At 44.1% G+C, this 21,354-nt stretch overlaps 1 protein-coding gene across 2 annotated transcripts in view; it reads left to right on the forward strand.

Moving 5' to 3' along the window:
* Positions 1–627: 627 nt before the first annotated feature.
* The window catches only part of Sept11 (septin 11), a 92,141-nt gene continuing 71,414 nt past the window's right edge, over positions 628–21,354 (forward strand). Inside the window, exon 1 of one of the 2 annotated variants that reach the window (XM_013020192.1) lies at positions 628–825. In XM_013020192.1, the coding sequence (XP_012875646.1) occupies positions 799–825 (27 nt within the window). In that variant the 5' untranslated portion in view covers positions 628–798. The remainder of the gene's footprint in view (positions 826–21,354) is intronic. The other variant, XM_013020193.1, reaches the window with a different exon arrangement.

Raw genomic sequence — 21,354 nt, forward strand, 5'->3', positions numbered from 1 at the left:
CTGTCTCCAGCGAGACCGACATTGGCCGATCCCCCACGCGTGACCTCTCCAGTACACCCGGGGGGGGGGGCGGGACACCCGGTTCCGACGCCCCAGAAACGCCGCCAGCGGGCAGCTCTTTCCTGGTGGGGACCCACCCAACCCCTCCCCAGTCGCCCACCGCCGTTCCCAGAGTCCGCATCCGTTTCCAAGCCGGTTCCTCCGGGTGGGGCATGCACAGCCAGGGCTGACTTTCCGCGACAAGACACAGCGGCCACATGTCTTCCCCCGGCCTCCCTTCCCCCGCCCCGCAGCCGACCCAGCTGCCCACGGCTCCGAGCGCGCGTGGCGGGACTCGGGGCTGAGACCTCCGCGCCCAGGCTTTTACTTGGACTCCAGCACTTGGTAGCGCAGGGGGTGACAGCAGGGTACAGGCTTAGGGGCATGCAAGAAGCATGGGAGAGGTGATCTTAGAACAGAGGTGATCAATTTAGAAAAGGTGATCAGGCCTAGCTGACCCAGGTTCGGAGACCCCCCCACTGGATTTTCTCAATCGGCCAGGGTCTCGGAGCCGGCTTACACCCCTTCCTCGCGGAAGCAAATGGTTCGGTCCAGGCCGGTGGCCATGTTGCTGGAATAAATCGGGAGGGGCGGCGGCGTGGGGGAAGCAGATGCCGCTGGCCGCGAGCGGGAACCGGGCGCGGGCGCAAGCAGAGCGCAGCCGCGGGGAAGGCGCGGGGGAGGCGAGCCGGAGCCCGAGCGCTAGCAGCAGCCAGTGTCGCCGGAGAGCACCGGGGCGCAGCCAGAGCCGCAGCCGCGATGGCCGTGGCGGTGGGGAGACCGTCTGTGAGTGCAGGGGCCTCGCTTCCTTGGCGCGCTGCTCCGGGGGGCGCTGGCTGGTCTCTGTTTTGGGGGGCGGTGGCGGGTGGAGATCTGGGGGATCCGGGCGGGGGTTCTGGACCGAGGCTCTTGGAGCTGTGTGTGTGTGTGTGTGCGCGTGTGTGTGCGTGAATTTGGGCGCGAGTTCGAGGCGGAGGGCAGGTCGGGGAGCCGGGAGGCTCGGATCCTACCTGATGCAACCGTGGATCGTCTCGTCCCGCCCCGATCCTCGGGGTGTGGACGAAAAAAAAAAGCCCCCTCTCCATCCTAGCTTTAGCTGGGGTTCTTGTAGCCGCGGCGTTTCTCAATTGCCTCCGTCTGCCCGCGCGCACCGTGTCCCTCGTGACACCCGGGAAAGGCGCGGGGTGCGGGAGGTTTCCTCCCAGCGCTCTCCCGCACCCAGGGGCGATCGGGGCTCGGGGGGCCGGGAGCCGTAGCGCTGTCTCGTAGCGTTGGCGAAAGCGGGTCAGAGGGGGTGGGGGTGCGATTTCAGGGGTGGCTTTCCCCGGGCATTGTGAGATTCCGGACACCCGCAGGCTCCCACCCGGGTGTCCCAGCCCTGCCCAGGATGTGGACAAAGCCCTAGATCGACACACAAAAGTTTTCAAAAGGCTCCCTTGTCGGGGTGGGTGGAAGTACTGAAATGCTCGGTGCCTGGAAGGCCAGGGGCGGCGGGCGGAGGAGGCGGGCGCGCGCGCGCGGGCGGGCGAGCGGGAGGGGTGGGCGCCGGGAGAATCCGGAGCCCCCGGGCCTGGATCGGGAGGGAGGGAAAGAAGGAAGGGAGAGGGAGGGAGGGGACGTGACGGCCCGGAGTTGGTGGGCCGCGCCTCTTGGAGTGCTAGACTCAGTTGCCTGCTCTGGAGCCGGCCCGGGGACCATGGGACTTGGAGGATGTGGTTCCGTGGCGGCTGGACATCCCCTGTGAAAGGCAGACGGGAAGGGTGGTGCAGCCTTTGCTTTTTTTTTTCTTTAATTGAAAGAAGCCAAGCCGATTGGCCAGGCGGAGTCCTTTTTCTTTCCCCCCCTTTCTTTGTGATGTTTAAAGTTGCCTCTCGGGCTCTGGGGGGTGCCTCGGGTGAGGTCTTTAGCTGGTACCCTATCTACCCCCACCCCACACCTCCTTTTCCTTTTTTGCTGCAGGTGGTGGTGGCCTGAGAGATTTTGTGGGGGGTAGACAAAGGTTTTAGAGAGATCCTGGAACCTCTGAAACTCCAGATTACAAAAAGCTGTGCCCTCAGACCCAGGGCCTCTTCGCGCCTCACCGCTGCCCAGGCTCGCTCACCTTTTGCACTTTGCAGCCCCAGCCCGGCTGGAAGTTCTGGGGACCCTTCTCTGCAAGGGCTTACCTGGCTTTTGTGCTTGGCTTCCTGAGTGTTTGAAAGACTTTTTCCACGGCCAGAAAATGGACAATGGTCATAGCGAAGTGCAGCTGTGCTGCTCTTAAACTATGTTTAATGAGAGAATTCTGGTTTTGTGGGGTTGAAGGGTGGGGCAGGGGGGCTGAGGCTCATTCCTATAAGCCTAACTAATTCAAAGCTAACCTCCCCGTGAGACTCTTGTTAGCAGTTAACTTGCAAAATGCCAAAAGCAGAGCTGTGGCTCAAGTGGTAGGAATACCATCCTTGAGCAGAAAAACTTAAAAGCACGACCACGCCCCGAATTCAAGCCCCCCCCCCCAAACCCTCTCCTTCACAGAATTCTGGTTTCCTCTTGCACACAAATTGTGCTCTTGTTAATTATTGAACCTTGACTCTTCTTACCGAGGGAATTTGCATAGTTTCTGAGAGAATCTTTTAATTTTTCTAGTGAGGAAACTGACACGTATAGAGATCAAGCGTATCTGGTTAAATCTCTCCCTTCCCTCCGTAATTATCAGGGCAAAGAGTCAGAGAACTAGAATAGTAATATATGCTTTAGATAAACTGTCTGGGAATGCAAATGTTCTGTGTAGGGGGTGCCTTTTTCTGTAACACCTATTGTGGGTGCATTCTTGAGGGCTGGGGGAGGTGGAAGAAATAATTTGCTGCACATTCTCTATAAATTAGTAAGTTAATATGTGTCAGTTAAATAGGAACAATATGTGGATTTTAGATTTAGTTGTGTGATCATAATCGTATCCAACTCCAGGTCTGCTGTCCATATGTGAGCTTAGCTCCCTCAGAATAGTGTAAGACTTCTCTCATTAAGATAATAGAGATTTTTTGAAGTATGTGTCTGAAAGAGGTTTTTTTTTTCCCCTTCATGTTCACTGTTGTCACTAGAATTAAGATCAAATGACTTAAAATTTAAAACCATTAGATTCTTCCTGAGTTGTATAGTGATCAGGAGCTGACTATAAAGTTGAGAAGTCTTTTCATATACTACAGAAAATGTGATCACTTATCCAAGGACTTGTTGAACCACCACTGAGCTTTACTGGTTGGATTCCTCTCTTAAATTACCTCTGCAAAACAACCCCAGTCAGTGCCAAAATGGCTCCAATCTACAACTGTGGCCTTAAAGCTTGAACTCTGCCTCTCCAATTCCCCTGAGACTGTAATTTGAACACAGGAAAGAAAAGGTTTGGGAGGGAAAGAAGCACTCCCTTGATTTGTATGTGAATGGAAGTGCCCTAGTGATGCTTTAGACTTAATTGATTTTTTTTTAAAGATGGTATAGGAAAGATGGTATATCTCCTTTTCCTACAGATTACTTTTTCTATCAACATGGAAGAAAAATACAATCAGAATAATTTGCCCTCAGCTGGGAAATGGTAGCTCATGCCTGTAATCCTTGCTCCTAGCTACTGAGGAGGCTGAGATACTGAAGATCATGGTTCAAAGCTAGCCCAGCAGAAAAGTCTCTGGGAGCCTCTTAGCTCCAATAAACTACTGTGAAAAAAGCCAGATGTGGCACTGTGGCTCAAGTGGTAGAGTCCATTCCTTGAGCTCAGGCTTGGAGTTCAAGACCTAGGAACAGCAAAAAGAAAAAAGAAAAAAAGAAAGAATAACTTGCCCTCAACTTTACACATCTTAGTGTGGTACTGTATTTGAAGTAAACAAACGACATTTGAAGGGCAGAAATGCTTCTATGTCAGTGCTATTTATTTATTTATTTTGGTGGTGGTATCCCTTTAATCTTGTCTTTTCCCATGAGCTCTTGTTGTCCATTCCCCCTGCTCTCCCACATTGAACCCTTTACCACTGAGCTGCATCCCAGCCAGCCAAATGCTGTATTTTCTATCTTCTGAAGTGGTTATATTCAGCTACAAGCATTTAAATCTCAAGGCTAAATTCAAATATATTTCATAGAGTTTTTCTCGATTGGGAAACAAAAGCTTCAGCTCAATGTGATACTGTTTTTTTCCAGTTTTAATCTCCATCCCCAGCTGGTTGTTTCTCCTCCCCACAGAAGACCTGAAGTACACATACCTGATGATTAGCAAGGACTTTTCTCTCCTAGGCCTGTGTCTATATTGTGAATGAGTTAGTACTTTTGCATTCGTGTTCCAAAGAAGCTATTATCTTTGTTTTAAACAGCATACCATCTTTGCTCTGCCTAGGTCCTGAGAATCAAATCCACCTTTATGTAGCGAACCCAATCTCCAAATATAGCATCCATCAAGTTACAGATTCCAGGAGCTCAATAGAATGTTATCAGTTATTTGACTCAGTCTCCTTCCCTGTGAAGAAGTAGTTCTTACTTTATTCCTTACAAAGTATATGTTTCAACTCTTCCACTGGTAGACATTTGCTTGTGACATCCTTCAAGACATTTGTTAATTGCTCTTTAAAGCAAAAGAAATGGAAAACCATTTGCTCACTTACCAACCATTCTCAAGAATCTGTTAGCCAGCTACTGTTTGTGTGTTGAGTATACAGTGGACAAGAAAGACTTTCCTTATCTGGAGCTTTTTTTTTTTGAGTTTCAGGGTCACTATGTTAAAGTGACAAACTGCAGTGGAGTTTGTAAATTAGGGAAGAAAACAGTTATGCATCTAGTGCTGAGTCAACAGTTAAGATTCAGATACAGGATTTTATCTGCCGGGACCAATGTAGACAGTTCCTAAAGATAAGTGCCAACTGAGAAATGTTCTTAGAAAATTAACATTTCTATGACTTGAGGACATGACTTTAGATCTGCCTGGAGAAAGATGAGCAGAGCTGGCTAAGGCCTGGGGAAGGGCTTTCTAAAAATTAAAGGGACTGATTTATGTGGCTCATGCCTATAACCCTAGCTACTCAGGAGGCTGATTTCTGAGAATCATGGTTTGGAACTGTCCAGGGCAGATAAATCCAAGAGACTTTTATCTTCAGTTTACCAATAAAAAAAAAGCTGGTCTGGAGATGTGGTTCCAGTATTAGAGTTCCACTTATGAGTGGAAAAGTTTGAGCTAGAGACCTGCTTTCAAGCCCAAGTACTAGAACACACACACACACACACACACACACACACACACAAATTAGAATTAGAACTCTGGTTAATTATGGAAATTATACATATTGAAGACATATAATTATTAAAGAAAGAAGTAGTTGAAGCTCAGTAGTCTTCCATTTAAAATATTTTAAAACTGTAGATTAATCATTTTATCTTTTAAATGATCATCTTTAAAAATGATGTGTCTAGGGCTGGGAAGTTGACTCAGTGGTAGAGCACTTGCCTTGCATGCCTGAGGCCCTGGGTTTGATTCCTCAGCACCACATAAGCAAAAAGAAAAAAGACGCAAGTGGTGCTGTGGCTCAAGTGGTAGAGTGCTAGCCTTGAGCTGAAGAGCTGAGGGACAGCGCCCAGGCCCAGAGTTCAGGCCCCACCCCCGCCAAAAAAAAAAGATGTGTCTACACTACAATGAAAATAGACTTAAGGAATTGGTTCAAAGCACTTAAATGATTGCCTGAGCTAAAACTTGGTTAAAAGCACTAAACTATTGCACATGCCTGTAATCCTAGTTATTCTCAAGGCTGAGTTCTTTGGGATCTGAAGTTGAAAGCCAGCTTGGTCAGAAAAGTTCCTGAGACTCCATTTCCACTGAGGGAAGCTGTATGCATTGGCTGCCACCTATGATCCCAACAAATACTTGGAAGTCTAAAGTAGGCACATCAGGACTCATGTAAAGCCAGACCATATCTCAAAAATAAAGGTGAAAAGTAGGGCTAGACTTGTGGCTTAAGTGGTCGAGCATCAGCCTACAAAATGTGGGGCCCTAAGTTCAAACCTTAGTACCACATCCAGAAGAAAAAAAAAAGAAAAAACACAACAATCCATTTCCCACCATTCAGATATAAGATTTTGCTACTGCTTTTTTTTTTTTTTTTTGGGTCCGGTCATGGGGCCTGAACTCTGGGCCTGGGCGCTGTCCCTCAGCTCTTCAGTTCAAGGCTAGCGCTCTACCACTTGAGCCATAGCACCACTTCTGGCTTTTTTTTTCTGCTTATGTGGTGCTGAGGAATCGAACCCAGGGCCTCATGCATGCAAGACAAGTGCTCTACCACTGAGCCACCTTCTCAGCCCGCTACTGCTTTTTTTTTGTCAGCTTTTTAAGGTCTACTTGGGTGAGCATAACTCAAGTTGTTTAAACTGCTTTTGTGTGCCGGGATGGATGCTGAGTCTTGGGCATTGGCCTTCCACTGTCTGTGCAGATGAAAGGCTGGAGCCAGCTTCCGACGTTTTTCAGCCTGTGTTTTTCTCTGTATAGGACCTGAAAGTAGATTAGGGGTAGTGGTTGCTTCTGGATTTTATCATTTTATTGTGCTATGTCTATCCTGGTTTAGGCTTGTTCTGTCTCTACTGGGGTCCGCTGAGCTTAAACAAAGACCAGCAGTCCTGCAGCTTCCCCAAGGAGCTTTCCCCAAGGAGTTCTACTTTACAATATAATTGATACCCCCTTTGTTTGGTTTGCTTTTTGTTTTTAAAATCTAGATTGGCAGAAAACTCCCTTCCAACTAAACAGTCCCTCCCCTGACCCACTCAGTTCTACTGGTAGTCCATCTCTGCAGCTCCCGATGAGAACAGAGAAACAATATTTGGGGTAAGGTGATACTGGCAGGCTCCTGAAAGGAATTTGCTGGGTGCTTTTTATCTGAAATGAAATGTGCATCATCTCAGTCCTGTTCTCAGAAGTCTGTTCTCAGAAGTGACTAAAGCCAGGGTACTCGAGTCACCTTGCATTTTTGGGTCAGCACCAGGGCATGTGAATACACTGCATATTGACCGAAGTCCAGTTGTGCAGACATGTTTCCTCTCTCCACCTGCTGAGCAGTGGGATGACTTGTGATTCCTTGGGAGAGAGAGGGACGGGCTGAATAAAGAAAAGGAGAGACATTCTGCTTCAGGAAGGACAGCTGTGGCACTCAGCAAGTGGACTTCAGCTCTTACATTTTCTCACTGTGTAAAAGGAAATAAAAGTCAACACAACTTAAAGTTTACCTTCTTGTTTTTTGGTAAGTAGCATTCCTTGGGAAGAATTCATAGGATTTATTGTTGTTGTTGCTGTTTTTTCGATACTGGAACTTGAAGTCAGAGTCTGGGTGCTGTACCTTATTTTTATTGTCATGGATCCACTTCCTAATTTTTTTTTAAATGTGTGTGTGTGTGTGTGTATATATGTGTGTGTGTGTATGTATGTGTGTACGTATGTGCATGTGCACACCCTGGGGCTTAACTCAGGGCCTAGGCTCTGTCCCCGAGCTTTTTTGCTCCAGACTAGCTCTCTATCACTTGAGCCATAGCTCCACTTCCCACTTCCTGCTTTTTGGTGGTTAATTGGAGAGAAGAGTTTCGTGGACTTTTCTGCACTGACTGGCTTTGAACTATGATCCTCATATCTCAACTTCCCCAATGGATTATAGATGGGAGACCTCAGCACCAAGCACTGATTTTGGACTAGAGTCACAATGATATATATAGGTTAGAAATTGAGAAGCCTGAATCATTCTTGACTTTCTAGTGCATCTGACTATGTTATGTGGCGATAGTGATGTGAGGTTGGGATACGTAGCTCCTGCTGCTCCCATGAAGTCTCTCTGAAAGATGGATAAACAGCTGGGCTGAGCGAGAAAAGTGAACTAGAAGTGACTGTAGAAAATGAAGGTGGAGAAGGAACATAGGAGGAGGAGTCTAGTTACAACAGTGTGTCTTTCTCTGTCTAGCCTTAGCATTGAGTCCTTCCAGATTGAAAACTGCAAGTTTTTATTCTCTATTCTTCATAACTGAGTCCTGGGAGATGGAGCATGAGGAAGATGGCAGGAATTGGTAGCACCTTGGACCTGAGCTGGCAGTCAGTGTTGTCTAAAATGAAAATTAAAAACCCGCTAGATCTTATGAGCTTAAGAGAAAAATTGGCTAAGAGCAGTTTTCTTAAGACTTAAGACCTTTTTATTGATCTCATATCTTTGTGTACTTCTTTCATACTAATATGAACACACACACACACACACATACACACACACACACACATAGACAAACTGAGAAAGTGTCCTAATAGGGTACCCACTAAATTGTTCAGACCTGTTTTTGAAATTATAAAAAGTTTGACCAGCACCTTTGGGTACAGCTTGCCTGTTTAACATCATGATCCCCCATTTTTTGTGATGTTTAGATTTGAATTCAGGGTCTCATACTTGCTAAGCAGCTTCTCTATCACCCCTTCCTGCTTTATTTACTTTTCAGCTAGGGGAGTATCTTGTTTTTCTTGCCCAAACAGCCTGGACTACAATCCTCCTTCCTGAATAGCTAGGATATCAGATGCTTAGCTTTTTATTGGTTGAAATGATATCTTTTTTTTTTTTTTTTTGCCTAGGTTGGCCTCAAACTGTGACTGATTCTCTCAATCTCTACCTCCTAGACTTACAAGCATGAGCGATCATACCAAGCCCCTCTTGGCTTTGCTTTTTATTTTTTTATTTTTGGTGGTACTGGGGTTTAACTCAGCATACTTTACCACCCGAGTTATACATATAGCTCCATCCTTTTAGGTTTCTGAGAGAGGGTCTTATTGTGTATCTCAGACTGGCCTTGAACTTGTTTTGTAGCCCAGGCTGGCCTCAAATGCATCTTCTTTCCTTTGCCTCCCTCCTAAGTGCTGGGATTACAGTGGTGTCCCACTATACCTGGTAGCATCTGGACTTTTAAGTTTATTCTACTTAAATTAGTGTGAAGACAATTCTATCTCAGCCCTTCCATAGTACCTAAGAAGTAATATGGACAAGAAAGTAAGACACAAAGTAGTTGTAACTCAAGTAGTCTGATTCAGCTGGTAGTGGAAAAGCCCAGGTTTGGAACTATCTGTATCAGTCAATTACTCTAAATTATATTGAGGAAACAAACTGGCCCGGAAAGTCTTTTCTATTCCATCCTGTGCCACACTCCAGGCTGTATTGACTCCAGCTTGCAAGCCAAGCTTCCCTTTCTGGGAACTGCCATTGAGACTGCAGAAGGGAAAAAGACATGAGGGCCCGGAGCTGACTTCCAGGGTCCATTCCACATGGATTTCACAGACCAAAGTAAATGATCTTCCTCAATTCAGCAGAATGGAGCTTTGTATGTTACTTGGCAAGTGTGAGCCTGGGGACAGGCTGAGGAGGGACAGTCAGTGTTCTCAGAGATAAGCTGATCACCACATTCTATAGTATAAAGCTCAGGTTGGGTGGGGGCAGGTCTTCATTATTAATTACTAATTTTTGTTGTTACAATGCCAGGAATTGAACCTAAGGTCTCAAGAATGCTGGGCATACTGAGATACATCATCAGTCCTATGAATTTAGATATTTATTTTGGGGTTTTAACCCAGGGACTTGTTTTACCCCCCCCTTTTTTTTTCTTTAGTTTGTCAAGTAGAGTCTTAAACTTTTTACTGGTCCAGCCATGGGCCACAATCCTTTTACCTCTATCTAGAATAGTTGAGAATGCAGATGAGAACTACTGTCCCTGAATTGTGATTGGCCTTAAGCCACAATTCTAACTCTGCCATGCATGAATCCAATCTTTTTATTTTCTTTTTTTTTTTTTTTTTTTTTGGGGGGTCCGGTCGTGGGGCCTGAACTCTGGGCCTGGGCGCTGTCCCTCAGCTCTTCAGCTCAAGGCTAGCGCTCTACCACTTGAGCTACAGCGCCACTTCCGGTTTTCTGGTGGTTTTATTGGAGATAGGAGTCTCACGGTCTCTCCTGCCCCGGCTGGCTTTGAACTGCGATCCTCAGATCTCAGCCTCCTGAGTAGCTAGGATTACAGGCGCCACCAGCGCCCGGCTGATGGGTGACCTTCTGAAAGACCTGCGCTTCTCCTTGGTGGCTTAACTTTGGGATTGGACTCTGGGAAATGGTCGTGAGGCCATTAAAACTTCCAGCTGCTTGACAGAACTATTTCTCTTCCTCCCTTGGGATGATTCCAGATCAGATGGTTCCCAGCATGTTTGTTCTAGCGCACAGATGTCTCAGAGGCTCCACTCCCCCCCCCCCCCTTTGCTTTCTCTGCTGGAGGCTGCAGTGTGGAGCACCTTGGTGGATAACTCACACTCTGGGCCCTGGCTGCTTGCCTTCCAATGTTTCATCTTTGGGTTTTGGCAAGCTCCTTGGACATAGGCAAGTTACTTCAGCATAGTCTAATTGGACCTCCACAAAGAAGTTATGTGAATTAGTATACTAGTTGATTATCTTGAGGAAGAAAGGCAAAATGCCAGGTGTAAAGTGGCTTACGCCTGTAAACCTAGCTACTCCGGAGGCTGAGATCTGAGGATCGCAGTTCAAAGCCAGCCAGCCCGGGCAGGAAAGTCTGTGAGACTCTTATCTCTAATTAACCACCAGAAAACCAGAAGTGGTGCTGTGGCTCAAGTGGTAGAGCGCTAGCCTTGAGCTGAAGAGCTCAGGGACAGTGCCCGGGCCAAGCGTTCAAGCCTCATAACCGACCAAAACAAGAAAGGAAAGAAGGCAGAAGTGTTAACAGTGTCATCCATAAGGAACAGCATTATGCTTCTGCTCCAACTCAGCATGTCGTTGAGTAGCCAGCCTTCTGCCCAGGCTTTACTCTGCCTCCAAGCTTTGGTACTTTTCCTCTTTCAGCAGTAATGGTTGCCCACCACAGTTCTATGACACACACAGTGTTCTAGAGTTTCACTGTCATTTTAAGTAACTTTTTTTAAATAATGAGGAATTTTCAATAATGCATTGAGAAGTTTGAAAAGCATAGAAACCCTTATTACTCAAAACATAGGTTCTAGCAGCCCTTAGCCATGTTCATGATTCTTAGAGTTTTTTTCCAGACTTAAGAGGAGGGGATCTGTTGTACAATCCCTCCAGACATTTGTCTGAGGAAGGAAGACTCATTTGGCTAGTTGGCTAAGACTACACTAGAGATCATAAGTTTGGCCTATACAACCTCATCTTTCACCCCGTCTCTCCCCCCTCCCCCTCCCCCACCCCGCCCCGTGCTGGTACTAGGACTAGAACTCGGTCTGGTATTCTTCACTTCTTTGCTCAAGGCTGGTACTGTACCACTTGAGCAACACCTCCACTTTTAGCAACATCTCCAATCAGCTTTTTGCTGATTGTCTAGGAGGGCTGGCTTGGAACCATGATCCTCAGATCTCAGCCTCTGATCAGCCAGGATTACAGGCATGAGCCAACAGTACCAGCCCTTTTACCTTTTATTTCACTGTCTGTTGCTGGGTGAACCTCAGGAAGATGTAGATGGTATGGGTTCCCCAAATTCCTGCTTCATCTTGCTCATGTCCCTATCCCACAGGGCAACCCTTGATTGATGTTCTGTCATGGAAGCTGGTGGGTAAAGACTTACCCCATTTTGTCAGAAAGTTGGTTTTGATAGGTTAGTCCATGTTTCCTGATCCCCTTTTCCCCCCACCTCCCCACCCCTCGCCAGGTTGTGGGGCTTGAACTCTGGGCCTGGGCCCTGTCCCTCAGCTCTTCAGCTCAAGACTAGCATTCTATCACTTGAGCCACAAGCCATTTCCAGTTTTCTGGTGGTTTATTGGAGATAAAAGTCTCATGGACTTTTCCTCCCAGGCTGGCTTTGAACTGCTGGCCTCAGATCTCAGCCTCCTGAGTAGCTAGGATTAGAGGGGGGAGCCACCAGCACCCAGCTGGTAGATTAGTTTTGATAGGGTAGTTTTGATAGTTTTAGGTAAGTCCAGGGTCCCTGACTTTTGAGGATCCCACTTGAGCCTCTGCCTGCAGTGGTGATTAGCGGTATAATCCTCCTTATGGTGTTTTTTCTTCTTTCTTATTTCACACTCTGGTTCCTACTCCATTTCCCCTGGATTGTTTCACCAAACAACTGCATGCATGCAGGTCCTTGTCTCAAGTCTGCACTTTGGGAAAATCTGGGTGAAGGTGTTTATCTCTTGGTTTGGGGCTGTGCTTTTATTTTATACTAATATGGCTCTTTTGTAACATACAAGCTACTTTTGATGTTAAAAATTGCTCAAAAGAAATTGACCATCTAAGCCTTTATTGATATGGGACATCATCAGACTTTTGTAAACATGAGATGCAGAAAAAAAGAAAAAAGATACATTACCTAAACTTTTCTAGAATTTTTACTTCTAGTTCTTCTGAGTGAAACTCTGACTCTTAGGAGTGTGTAATGTGTACTTTATAATTTGTTTGATTTACTTATTTCTAGTCATCTCTCTCTCTCTCTCTCTCTCTCTCTATATATATATATATATATATATATTTTTTTTTTTTGTCAGTCATGGGGCTTGAACTCTGGGCCTGGGCCCTGTCCCTCAGCTCTTCAACTCATGGCGAACACTCTACCACTTGAGCCACAGTGCCACTTCTGGTTTTCTGGTGGTTTATTGGAGATAAGAGTCTCACGGACTTAACTTTCCCGGGCTGGCTTTGAACAGTGATCCTCAGATCTCAGCCTCCTGAGAAGCTAGGATTACAGGCGTGAGTCACCAGCACCTGGCCCTATTTTTATATTTGAGGGAACTAGACACTGAATGAATGTGGAACATCCAATTAGGAACTTGAGCCAAAGCTTAAAAGTGTTGTGGAAAAACTAAGAGAAAAATTTGGGCCTTATGCTGACTGGATAGATTGGAAAAATTAGAGTATGTTAGTTTTCTCTGGCTGTGACAAAATACTTAGGCAAAACAACATTAGGGAAGAAGGATTTATTTTGGCTCACACTTTGGGAGATTTCAGTTCAAGGTCCTTGGCTGTGTTGATTCTATGATGTTGGTGAGGCCCAGCATTATGGTCCTGGGAGCTCACCTGATGGCAGCCTGAAGAAGAGACAGAGAGGGTCAGAGGACAATATATAACTCCCTACCTCCCTCAGCAACTAGCCTTCCCCTAGAGGCAATCCTAATGAACTACTTACTCTTCAGCAATTTTAAGGCTCTGGATGAATTGTCTGCCAAGAGCAGGTAGGATAATTGTTCCAGTGATCTCTTTCTTTGCTTTGTATGAGCTTAGCCAAGTTTCTGGAATTACAGCAGAGATTTTAGAAGATGACACAGACCAAACGGATTCATTCTTAGAATCCCCCCAAATTTCACCTTTGCCTCTGTCTTTGATATATTCAGTTTGATTTCCTTGTGTGGCCAGTCCAAGATTAGTACCTTAGACTGTTGCAACAATCTGTTGCACAGTTTATCTGTTACATACTTTGTTTTCAAAGTCTTTCCTCATTCTGAGTCAGCCTCTTAATCATCTCCCCTCGGCAGTTGCTGAAGGGAATGTTGGATAGTCTGAGTTGAAGTAGTTTTGTTATCTCTGAACCTGCTAAAGAATCCTAACTTAGTAGTCATTAGAGTTGCTCCATTCTAAAACTAAAGTTCTAGAGTATTTTATGATCTTAAGATAGGGAATTAAAGTAAGATCTCAGCCATGGAAATTGAGATTTTAGAGCCCAGGCTCCAAATCCATGAGTTCCATACCAGGCCTGGCCACACAACCCTATATGCCAAATAAAGAGAGATGATAAAGGACAGAGAAAGGAGATTTATTACATGGCCCTGGTATATCATGAGAAAATAGCACTTTTGCCATCTTCTGGATATGTACATGAGCCTTGGGTAAAGAGTAGTTTGCAGAGTCCCAGTCACAGGTTGAGCATGGTTGGCCATTTTCTCAGTGATTGTTTCTGGAAGGTTTTACAGAAGTTATCAGCTGGTCTGGATGACAAGTCATCATTCCAGAGGAGTGACTGTCCTGAGGAATCTCTGTTGTTCCTGAGAGATAAATTTGGCTTTTTGTCATACAGATGTTATAGATCAGTCTTGGCCTTCCTGGAGCTTGAGGTGATGGCAAAGCAACTATACCAAGATGATGGCTTGGAGCAGAGAGACATGAAAAACAGAGCTGGGGATGCCAAGCTTTCCTTCTGTTTTAATTCATGAGCCCTCTAAAAGCCAAAGTTTAGCTCTTGCCTTTTTCCTAGGTGGTAAATATGGGGAATTTAGGTCAGCATTCAGAAAGGAAGCCCCATTTTATTTCTCCTCCTTTCCCCCCTTTGTGGTGCTTTGAGGACCATTTTATTTCTCCTCCTTTCCCCCCTTTGTGGTGCTTTGAGGAGCATTTGAAAATGACCTCCAGCTGTCTTTGATTACCATTAGAAATTTATTCTTGGCCAGTACCAATGGCTTACCCCTTTAATCCTAGCTACTCTAGAATCTTAGTTCTGAGGATCATGGCCCTAAGCCAGGCTGAGCAAGGAAGTCCATGAGACTCTTATCTCCAGTTAACCAGGTAAAAGCTAGAAGTCAAGATGTGGGTCAAGTGGTTGAGTGAAAAAGAGATAGTGCCCAAACCCAGAGTGAGTTCAAGCCTCAGTACCAGCACAAAAAGACAAAAAAAAACCTCAGTCCTTATAGACTTTTAAAAATAACTTTCCTAACTCCAGGTCCTAATAGCTTTGGCTGACGAGATTTGTATTTCCAGAACAACTAGCCATTTCAACTTCTGCCCTGTCCCAGCACACATATATGTTCCTGCTTGGGGTTCCGTGTGTGAGTGTGTATGTATGTGTGTATGCACATGCATATGTGTGTTTGTACATGTGTATGGAACTGTCCCCACATGGCTCAGTGGCCATTATGATTTGTCCTGGTTTGAGATGTAAACTTTCCCGTGTGGCTTATTAAACTTTTTAAGCCCTCCCTCCCCATTCTGATATAAGTGATTGAGGGTTTTTTTTTTTTTTTTTTTGCAGTTGTTATTTGTTTGATTCTTTGTATTCTGGCACCAGATCTGAAGATAGAAATGTGATATTTTTAATCCATTTCTGGTTTAATTAACCGGAACGAGGGGAAATAATTCTGGATTCAAATAATGTTCATGTTATTCTCACGATGATCTTTGTAATTCTTTCTCTGAGGTTCTCTATTCTCAGAAGGGAAAACTGTCTCATCTATAGATGAAACTGAGAATGTGGTCCTTGTTTTCTTCCTGGGTTTTACATTTACTCAGGTGCCTTGAGTGTTTGGCCCAGATGAAAAAATCTTCTGTCTTCCATTATTTAGTTTTTAATCGTTAAACTATGAGAAATTAAATTAAGCACTAAAAATCAAGTAACAAGTTATTTTCTATCCCCAAATAGAGTGTAGGAGGAGAAATCTTAAGAAACTTGAACCTGGAATAGGTGATTTTTCCACTTCTTAAACTAGAACTGGACTCATTTTCAGATACCTGTCTAAATGTTCTGTGGAATGTTATAACCATGTGACTCCTTGATTTAGCCAATATATTCACTGTACTCAGTACATTGTTATCCCAATACTGATTGTGCTATTGCACATGCTTTCCCTGTGAGCAGATTTCAATGGGTAAATGTTGATCTGTACAACATGGTGAACTATTTTTCTTGGTCTAACACCTTTAGCCTCTGTGTGAAAAATCAGGACTCAGAGGTGCTTCAGGTAAACAGTTATGATCTTTTAAAATGATTTTTATTGTAAAAATAGTGTCCAGAGGGGTTGCAGTTACATAAGTAAGATGAGTAAGTTTCCTATCAAGCATTGTTACCTCCTCCTTTGTTTTTCCCCTACCATCCCTTCCCTCCTCACCTCCCCAACTGCTCCCCACCCATCCACCCCCAAGTTGTAAAGTTCGTTTTCAACATAGTGTCTTGTACATCTCATTGTTACAATGGGTCAACCTGTGTCCTTATTTCAGCATTTTGGTATTTCCCTTCCCCTCCCCAAATTAGAAAAATGAATGTATATACAAGATGCAGGGTTCCAACATCAAATACAGTGAAAACAGGGGTTATTCCATGTGAGAAGCACATACAAAGTTATATATGGTCATTGCTACTGGTAGAGAGCTGAATTTTTAGTTTCATTTATGCTTAAAACAACCATAGGGGGCTGGTGGCTATACCATAGTATATAATAACTTTAGGAATACAGTAGATAATTTCTCTACTTTTCTTTTTTCAATATTGGGGTTTGAACTCAGGGCTTCATGCTTGCTAAGCAGGAGCTATGCCACTTGAGCCATGCCTCTGACTTAGCAGTTTATTCCTATGTAATTCAGGATGGCCTAGAACTCAGCCCAGGCCCAGCCTGTTCTGGCTGGCCTGGAGCTTAGTGATCCTGTTGCTCTTGCCTCCTATGCTAGGATTACAGATGTGTCCTACCCTGCTAGGTAGAAAAAAATTCCTTTTATGTGTATGGTTCTGGGTATTGAATTCAGAGTCTTTACCCTTTTAGCTACCTGTTTTTCTTAACAAAAATTTCAAACATCTACAAGAGTAGAGAGAATGGTATCAATTCTTTTATCATTCAGGCCCAAACAGACTAAGGTGTGTGGACAATGGAAGCTGTGGCTTGACAAAAAGTGGGTACTGAGTATGGATAATGGTCTGTATGCGTGAACTATTTCACTACCATGGAAAGGCAAGCTTGACCGGCATAGCTCAAGTACTAGAGTACTTGCCTTCCAAGAGTGAGCTTAAATCTAGAATAACCCTAAAAGAACAAACCAAAAGTCAAAAGTAAAGTTTGAACTTAGATGAAACAGTTACCGGGCCAAGCCTCTTTTACCTGTGCTTATATTGAACTTTGGGCTTATGCATAATTTAAAACACTGAAACATTATTCATATGCAATATTTATCATTGAGCTTATTGAATGCCAGCAGGGAAGCATTATGGAAACTTTACAAGGTAGGGAAAAGCTGAGGATCATTTTTAGTCCACTCTCCTCAGAACATTTAGACCCATCTCTTTTTTTCTTTTTTTTTGGTCCAGATTTGGGGCCTGAACTCTGGGCCTGGGCACTGTCCCTCAGCTCTTCAGCTCAAGGCTAGCGCTCTACCACTTGAGCCACAGCGCCACTTCCGGCTTTTTTCTTATGTGGTGCTGAGGAATCGAGCCCAGGGCCTCATGCATGCAAGGCAAGCACTCTACCACTGAGCCACCTTCCCAGCCCTTAGACCCATCTCGATCTGAGTTTCCATCATGTGGTCTAGTGCTTTCTGACACATCACAAGTTCCATGCCCACTGATTCTCTGTGTTAAAGCCTGCAGTGCTAAGTTTCTCCTACCCATATCTCCAAAGATAGAGACACCTCTTAAGCACGTGTTTTGCAATGTTATAGAGACTTGTGCTGGGGAGAAATGTTTTGCTCGTTGACAGCATAAGGGAGTGGTTTATGACACGTGGGGCTGAAATTTAATACCTACTACTGGTTGAGGTTATTATAGGAAATTCTTTTGTTTTCTTTCTGTTTCTAAAAGAAACCCTTGTGGCAAGGACATTTCAGTCATGTGGACACATCGAAGGGAATAATGTTTGCATCAGTGATTCCCCTTAGAGCATAAAGCAGGAATTGTAGTCATGAATTTGTTGTTGAATTTAAGAGCTAATCATGATTTTCTCTTTAGGCTGGAATGCCGAATATGGACATTCCTAATTTGGAACCCTATACTTAGAATCTGAGGATGTAAGGGGAATGAACTTGTAATGCTTCAGCATCTGTATCATCAGCAATGCTTCTTCAGGCTTTGGCTAAGCTCTCCTATTGATAAAGATAATATGCTTTAGAAAAAGAGAAATATTGAAAAATTCAGCATATTCTGGACTGCTGCAAGCCTTCAGCTGCAACATGACCCCATTTAAAAAAAAATTTTTTTTTACACATTTCAAGCAGAGTCTGACCTTTGGGTTTTCTTAGCCTTTTGCAAATTGTTTCAGAAAGATAGGGAAAATCTCTGTCTAACAGTGTTTTTTAAGTATTTGCTTAGTGGAGATAGTGAATAGCACCTTATGTGAATCAGCTTTCTGTTACTGTAACAAATATGAGACCATCAAGTTGCTGAAGAGAACAGGTTTACTTTGGCTCACAGGTGAGGCAGGCACTTCATAGTGGAGAGTCTTGTGGAGTAGAGCTACTGACCTCATGGCCCTGGCAAAAGAGAGTCAAGGGAAGGGACTTGGATTCAAATGTCCCCTTCAAGGTCATGCATCCAGTGACTTAAGATTTCCAATGAGGGTATGCCTTTTAAAATTTCACCATGTCCTAATGGTATCAAGTTGGGACTTTCAACAAGGGGACTTTTTGGGGAATATTCAGCATTCAAAACTATAGCCAATCATCCACTACCTCCACTCTGGAGGTAGAGGCGGAGTAGTCATGAGTTTGAAGCCAGGTATCATAGTGACAGCTTGCTTCATTTCATAGTTCTGGGGTTTGAACTCAGGGTCTTATACTTGCTAAGCAAGTTCTCTACCACCAAACTACACCTCTAACCCTGTTTTCCACTGGTTATTTTTGAGGTAGGGACTTGCTTCTTGACCAGGCATGTGCCAGGGAGGTGATCACCTATTTTAAACTTCCCATCTTTCCCCATCATTGCTAGGATAACAGGAGTTCAGCACTATGCTCAGGTCTAGGTTGTGAAGGGGTCTTATAAACTTTTTGTCCAAGTTAATCTCAAACTATGATCTTCTCAATCTCAGTCTCCCAAGTTGCTAGGATTATAGGTATGAGACACTGGCACCCAGCTTCAAAAAAATTAAAAGATAAAAAGATTCAGCCGGGTGCCCGTGGCTCACGCCTATAATCCTAGCTACCCAGGAGGCTGAGATCTGAGGCTCATGGTTCAAAGCCAGCCCAGGCAGGAAAGTCCATGAGACTCTTATCTCCAATTAACCACTAGAAAACAAGAAGTGGTGCTGTTACTCAGGTGGTACTGCCTTGAGTTGAGGAGCTCAGGGACAGTGTCCAAGCCCAGAGTTCAAGACCCACAACCAACCAAAAAAAAAAAAAAAGATTCAAACCACAGCTTACCCTATATATTAATACTACCACACTCATCAAGGTCTATACCATTTTTGCAAATAATAATTTCATGAAATGAGTCTTATCTCTAGTTTCATCTGTAATAGAGCTAAGAACAAGATTCATGAAGACATTTCAGCAAATCAGTCACACTGTCCTTTTAAATAAAAGGTAGAGTCAAGTAACTGTTAAGACCTTTCAAATGACAAATGTAGCAATGGTTTTCAGCAAAGATGGCTACCGTACATGTCACCTCTTGGCTCTGGCTAGAGAAAAGAGGGCCCTTGGTGTCAGTTTTGATTTTTTTCGAGAGGAGGTGGACATTTAGAATTCAAAGTAAAATTTTCCCATCTGAAAAATTTGGCAATCTTAGGTAAAATATTTGAAAAATACTGTGTGGGTCACATAAACATGTTTGTGAGTGGAGTCTGCCAATTTGCAATCTGATTTCCATTGGGGAAAATTTTTTGTTGTATTTGAAGGAAAAAAAACAATAAATTTTTGGTATGCTGTTTAGAATGCTTTAAAATTTGAACAATTTAAAGCTTTTTTGCATAAAAATATGCTTGTTTAAAATATAGAAGTAAAACAAATTCTTATATATATATATTTATATATAGTTTTTTGTCAGACATGGGGCTTGAACTCTGGGCCTGGGCACTGTCCTTGTGCTCTTCAGCTCAAGGCGAGCGCTCTACCACTTGAGCTACAGCACCACTTCTGGTTTTCTAGTGGTTTATTGGATAGGAGTCTCACAGCCTTTCCTGCCTGGGCTGGCTTTGAACCTCGATCCTCTGCTCAGCTCTCAGCCTCCTGAGTAGCTAGGATCACAGGCGTGAGCCACCGGCACCCAGCTCTTTTTTATTTTTGACTTGAACTTTACTTGTGAGTAACTTGTTGGAGGCCTACACTCAAGCCTTGCACATGTTTCCTTAACAGGAACTTGGAGCAACTCTGGGCTGTTAGACTTGAAACTGGGAGAAAAGACTGAAGTGGGGCAGGGCTGAGCAGAGATGGAGTCTAGAATGTGCTCAAGGCAATCAAATATGCCCAGGAAAATGTGGCATGTATAGTGAAGGGGTCTCATGTTTTCTTTTTATCTAGTCCACTAACAGTTAATGACTATTCCCAACAGGCTACCTTATTGAATTTGTCAACAGGAGAATATAAAATGCAAGAAGATATAGGTAGATAGGAGAAGGCTTTTTTACTAGATTCTAATAAATTGTTGGCCGTAGAGCCAGGAGGGACTTGAGAGGATACCAAATACAGGGCCTTTCCTCTAAGATGAGGAAAATGGCTGGGTGTGGTGGTACATGCTTGCAATCCCAGATATTTGAGAATTGGAGGCTGTAGGATCTAGAGTTCAAAGGCCAGTCCTAGCAGAGTTAGTGAGACTCTATCTTAAAAACTAAACTAAAAAGGGCTAAAGGGCTTAACTGGTAGAGCACTGGCCTTGTATGAGCAAAGGCCTTATGTTCGATCCTCAGTACTGGAAAAATAAAAGGCCTGGGAATAAGGCTAAACTCTACATTTCTCATTGTTGTCCAGCAAGATTCAGAACTGTCCCTTCTTTGCCCCTTTCCTGCCTATAGAAAAATGTATCTTCTAGGAATTTGTGGTGACATCTCTGAAATCTTGGGAAAACCTCCAAGACAGATGTTTAGTAAGTAGATGATGTAGAAAACACTCTTAGAATATTGACTTAGTCCATCATTCTAATTATTACTAGGATATTTCTGATAACATTTGTTGCTTTGTTTGGGTATTAATATTCCCTCTCCAAAGCCTACCTTTTCCTAATTAATGATTCTATCAAGCAAACAACCAGACAGATCACCAGCAGTAAAATATATAGCCACAGCAGGAATGGTGTGTCATACCTGTAATCCTAGCACTCAGGAGACTGAAGTAGGAGGATCAACATTTTGAAACCAGCTGAGACTATACAGTGAAACCCTGTTTTAAAAATTAGAACAGAACAAAAACAGTGGCAAAATTGCTCTGAATTCTGTAGCATTTCCCAGTAGTGGGTTGAACCACATGAATAGTTGATACTTTGCCAGTTCTCTCCACTACAAAAATGGTAATTTCATAGGATTCAAGGCAGTAGCCTGAGCAAAACAGCACTGAGGCGTTTTGGGGTATCCATCTTTTCTTAGAGACATCTGGAATATTTTGTGTGTTATTGAGCTCACAGGTCAGGGTTTGTCCTGTGTAAGAGCATATGCTGGGACCTTTTTTTTTTTTTTAAATTGAGAAACATGACATG

The sequence above is a fragment of the Dipodomys ordii genome, unplaced genomic scaffold (genome assembly GCF_000151885.1).
Source record: "Dipodomys ordii isolate 6190 unplaced genomic scaffold, Dord_2.0 Scaffold49, whole genome shotgun sequence".
In the NCBI taxonomy this organism is placed as follows: domain Eukaryota; kingdom Metazoa; phylum Chordata; class Mammalia; order Rodentia; family Heteromyidae; genus Dipodomys; species Dipodomys ordii.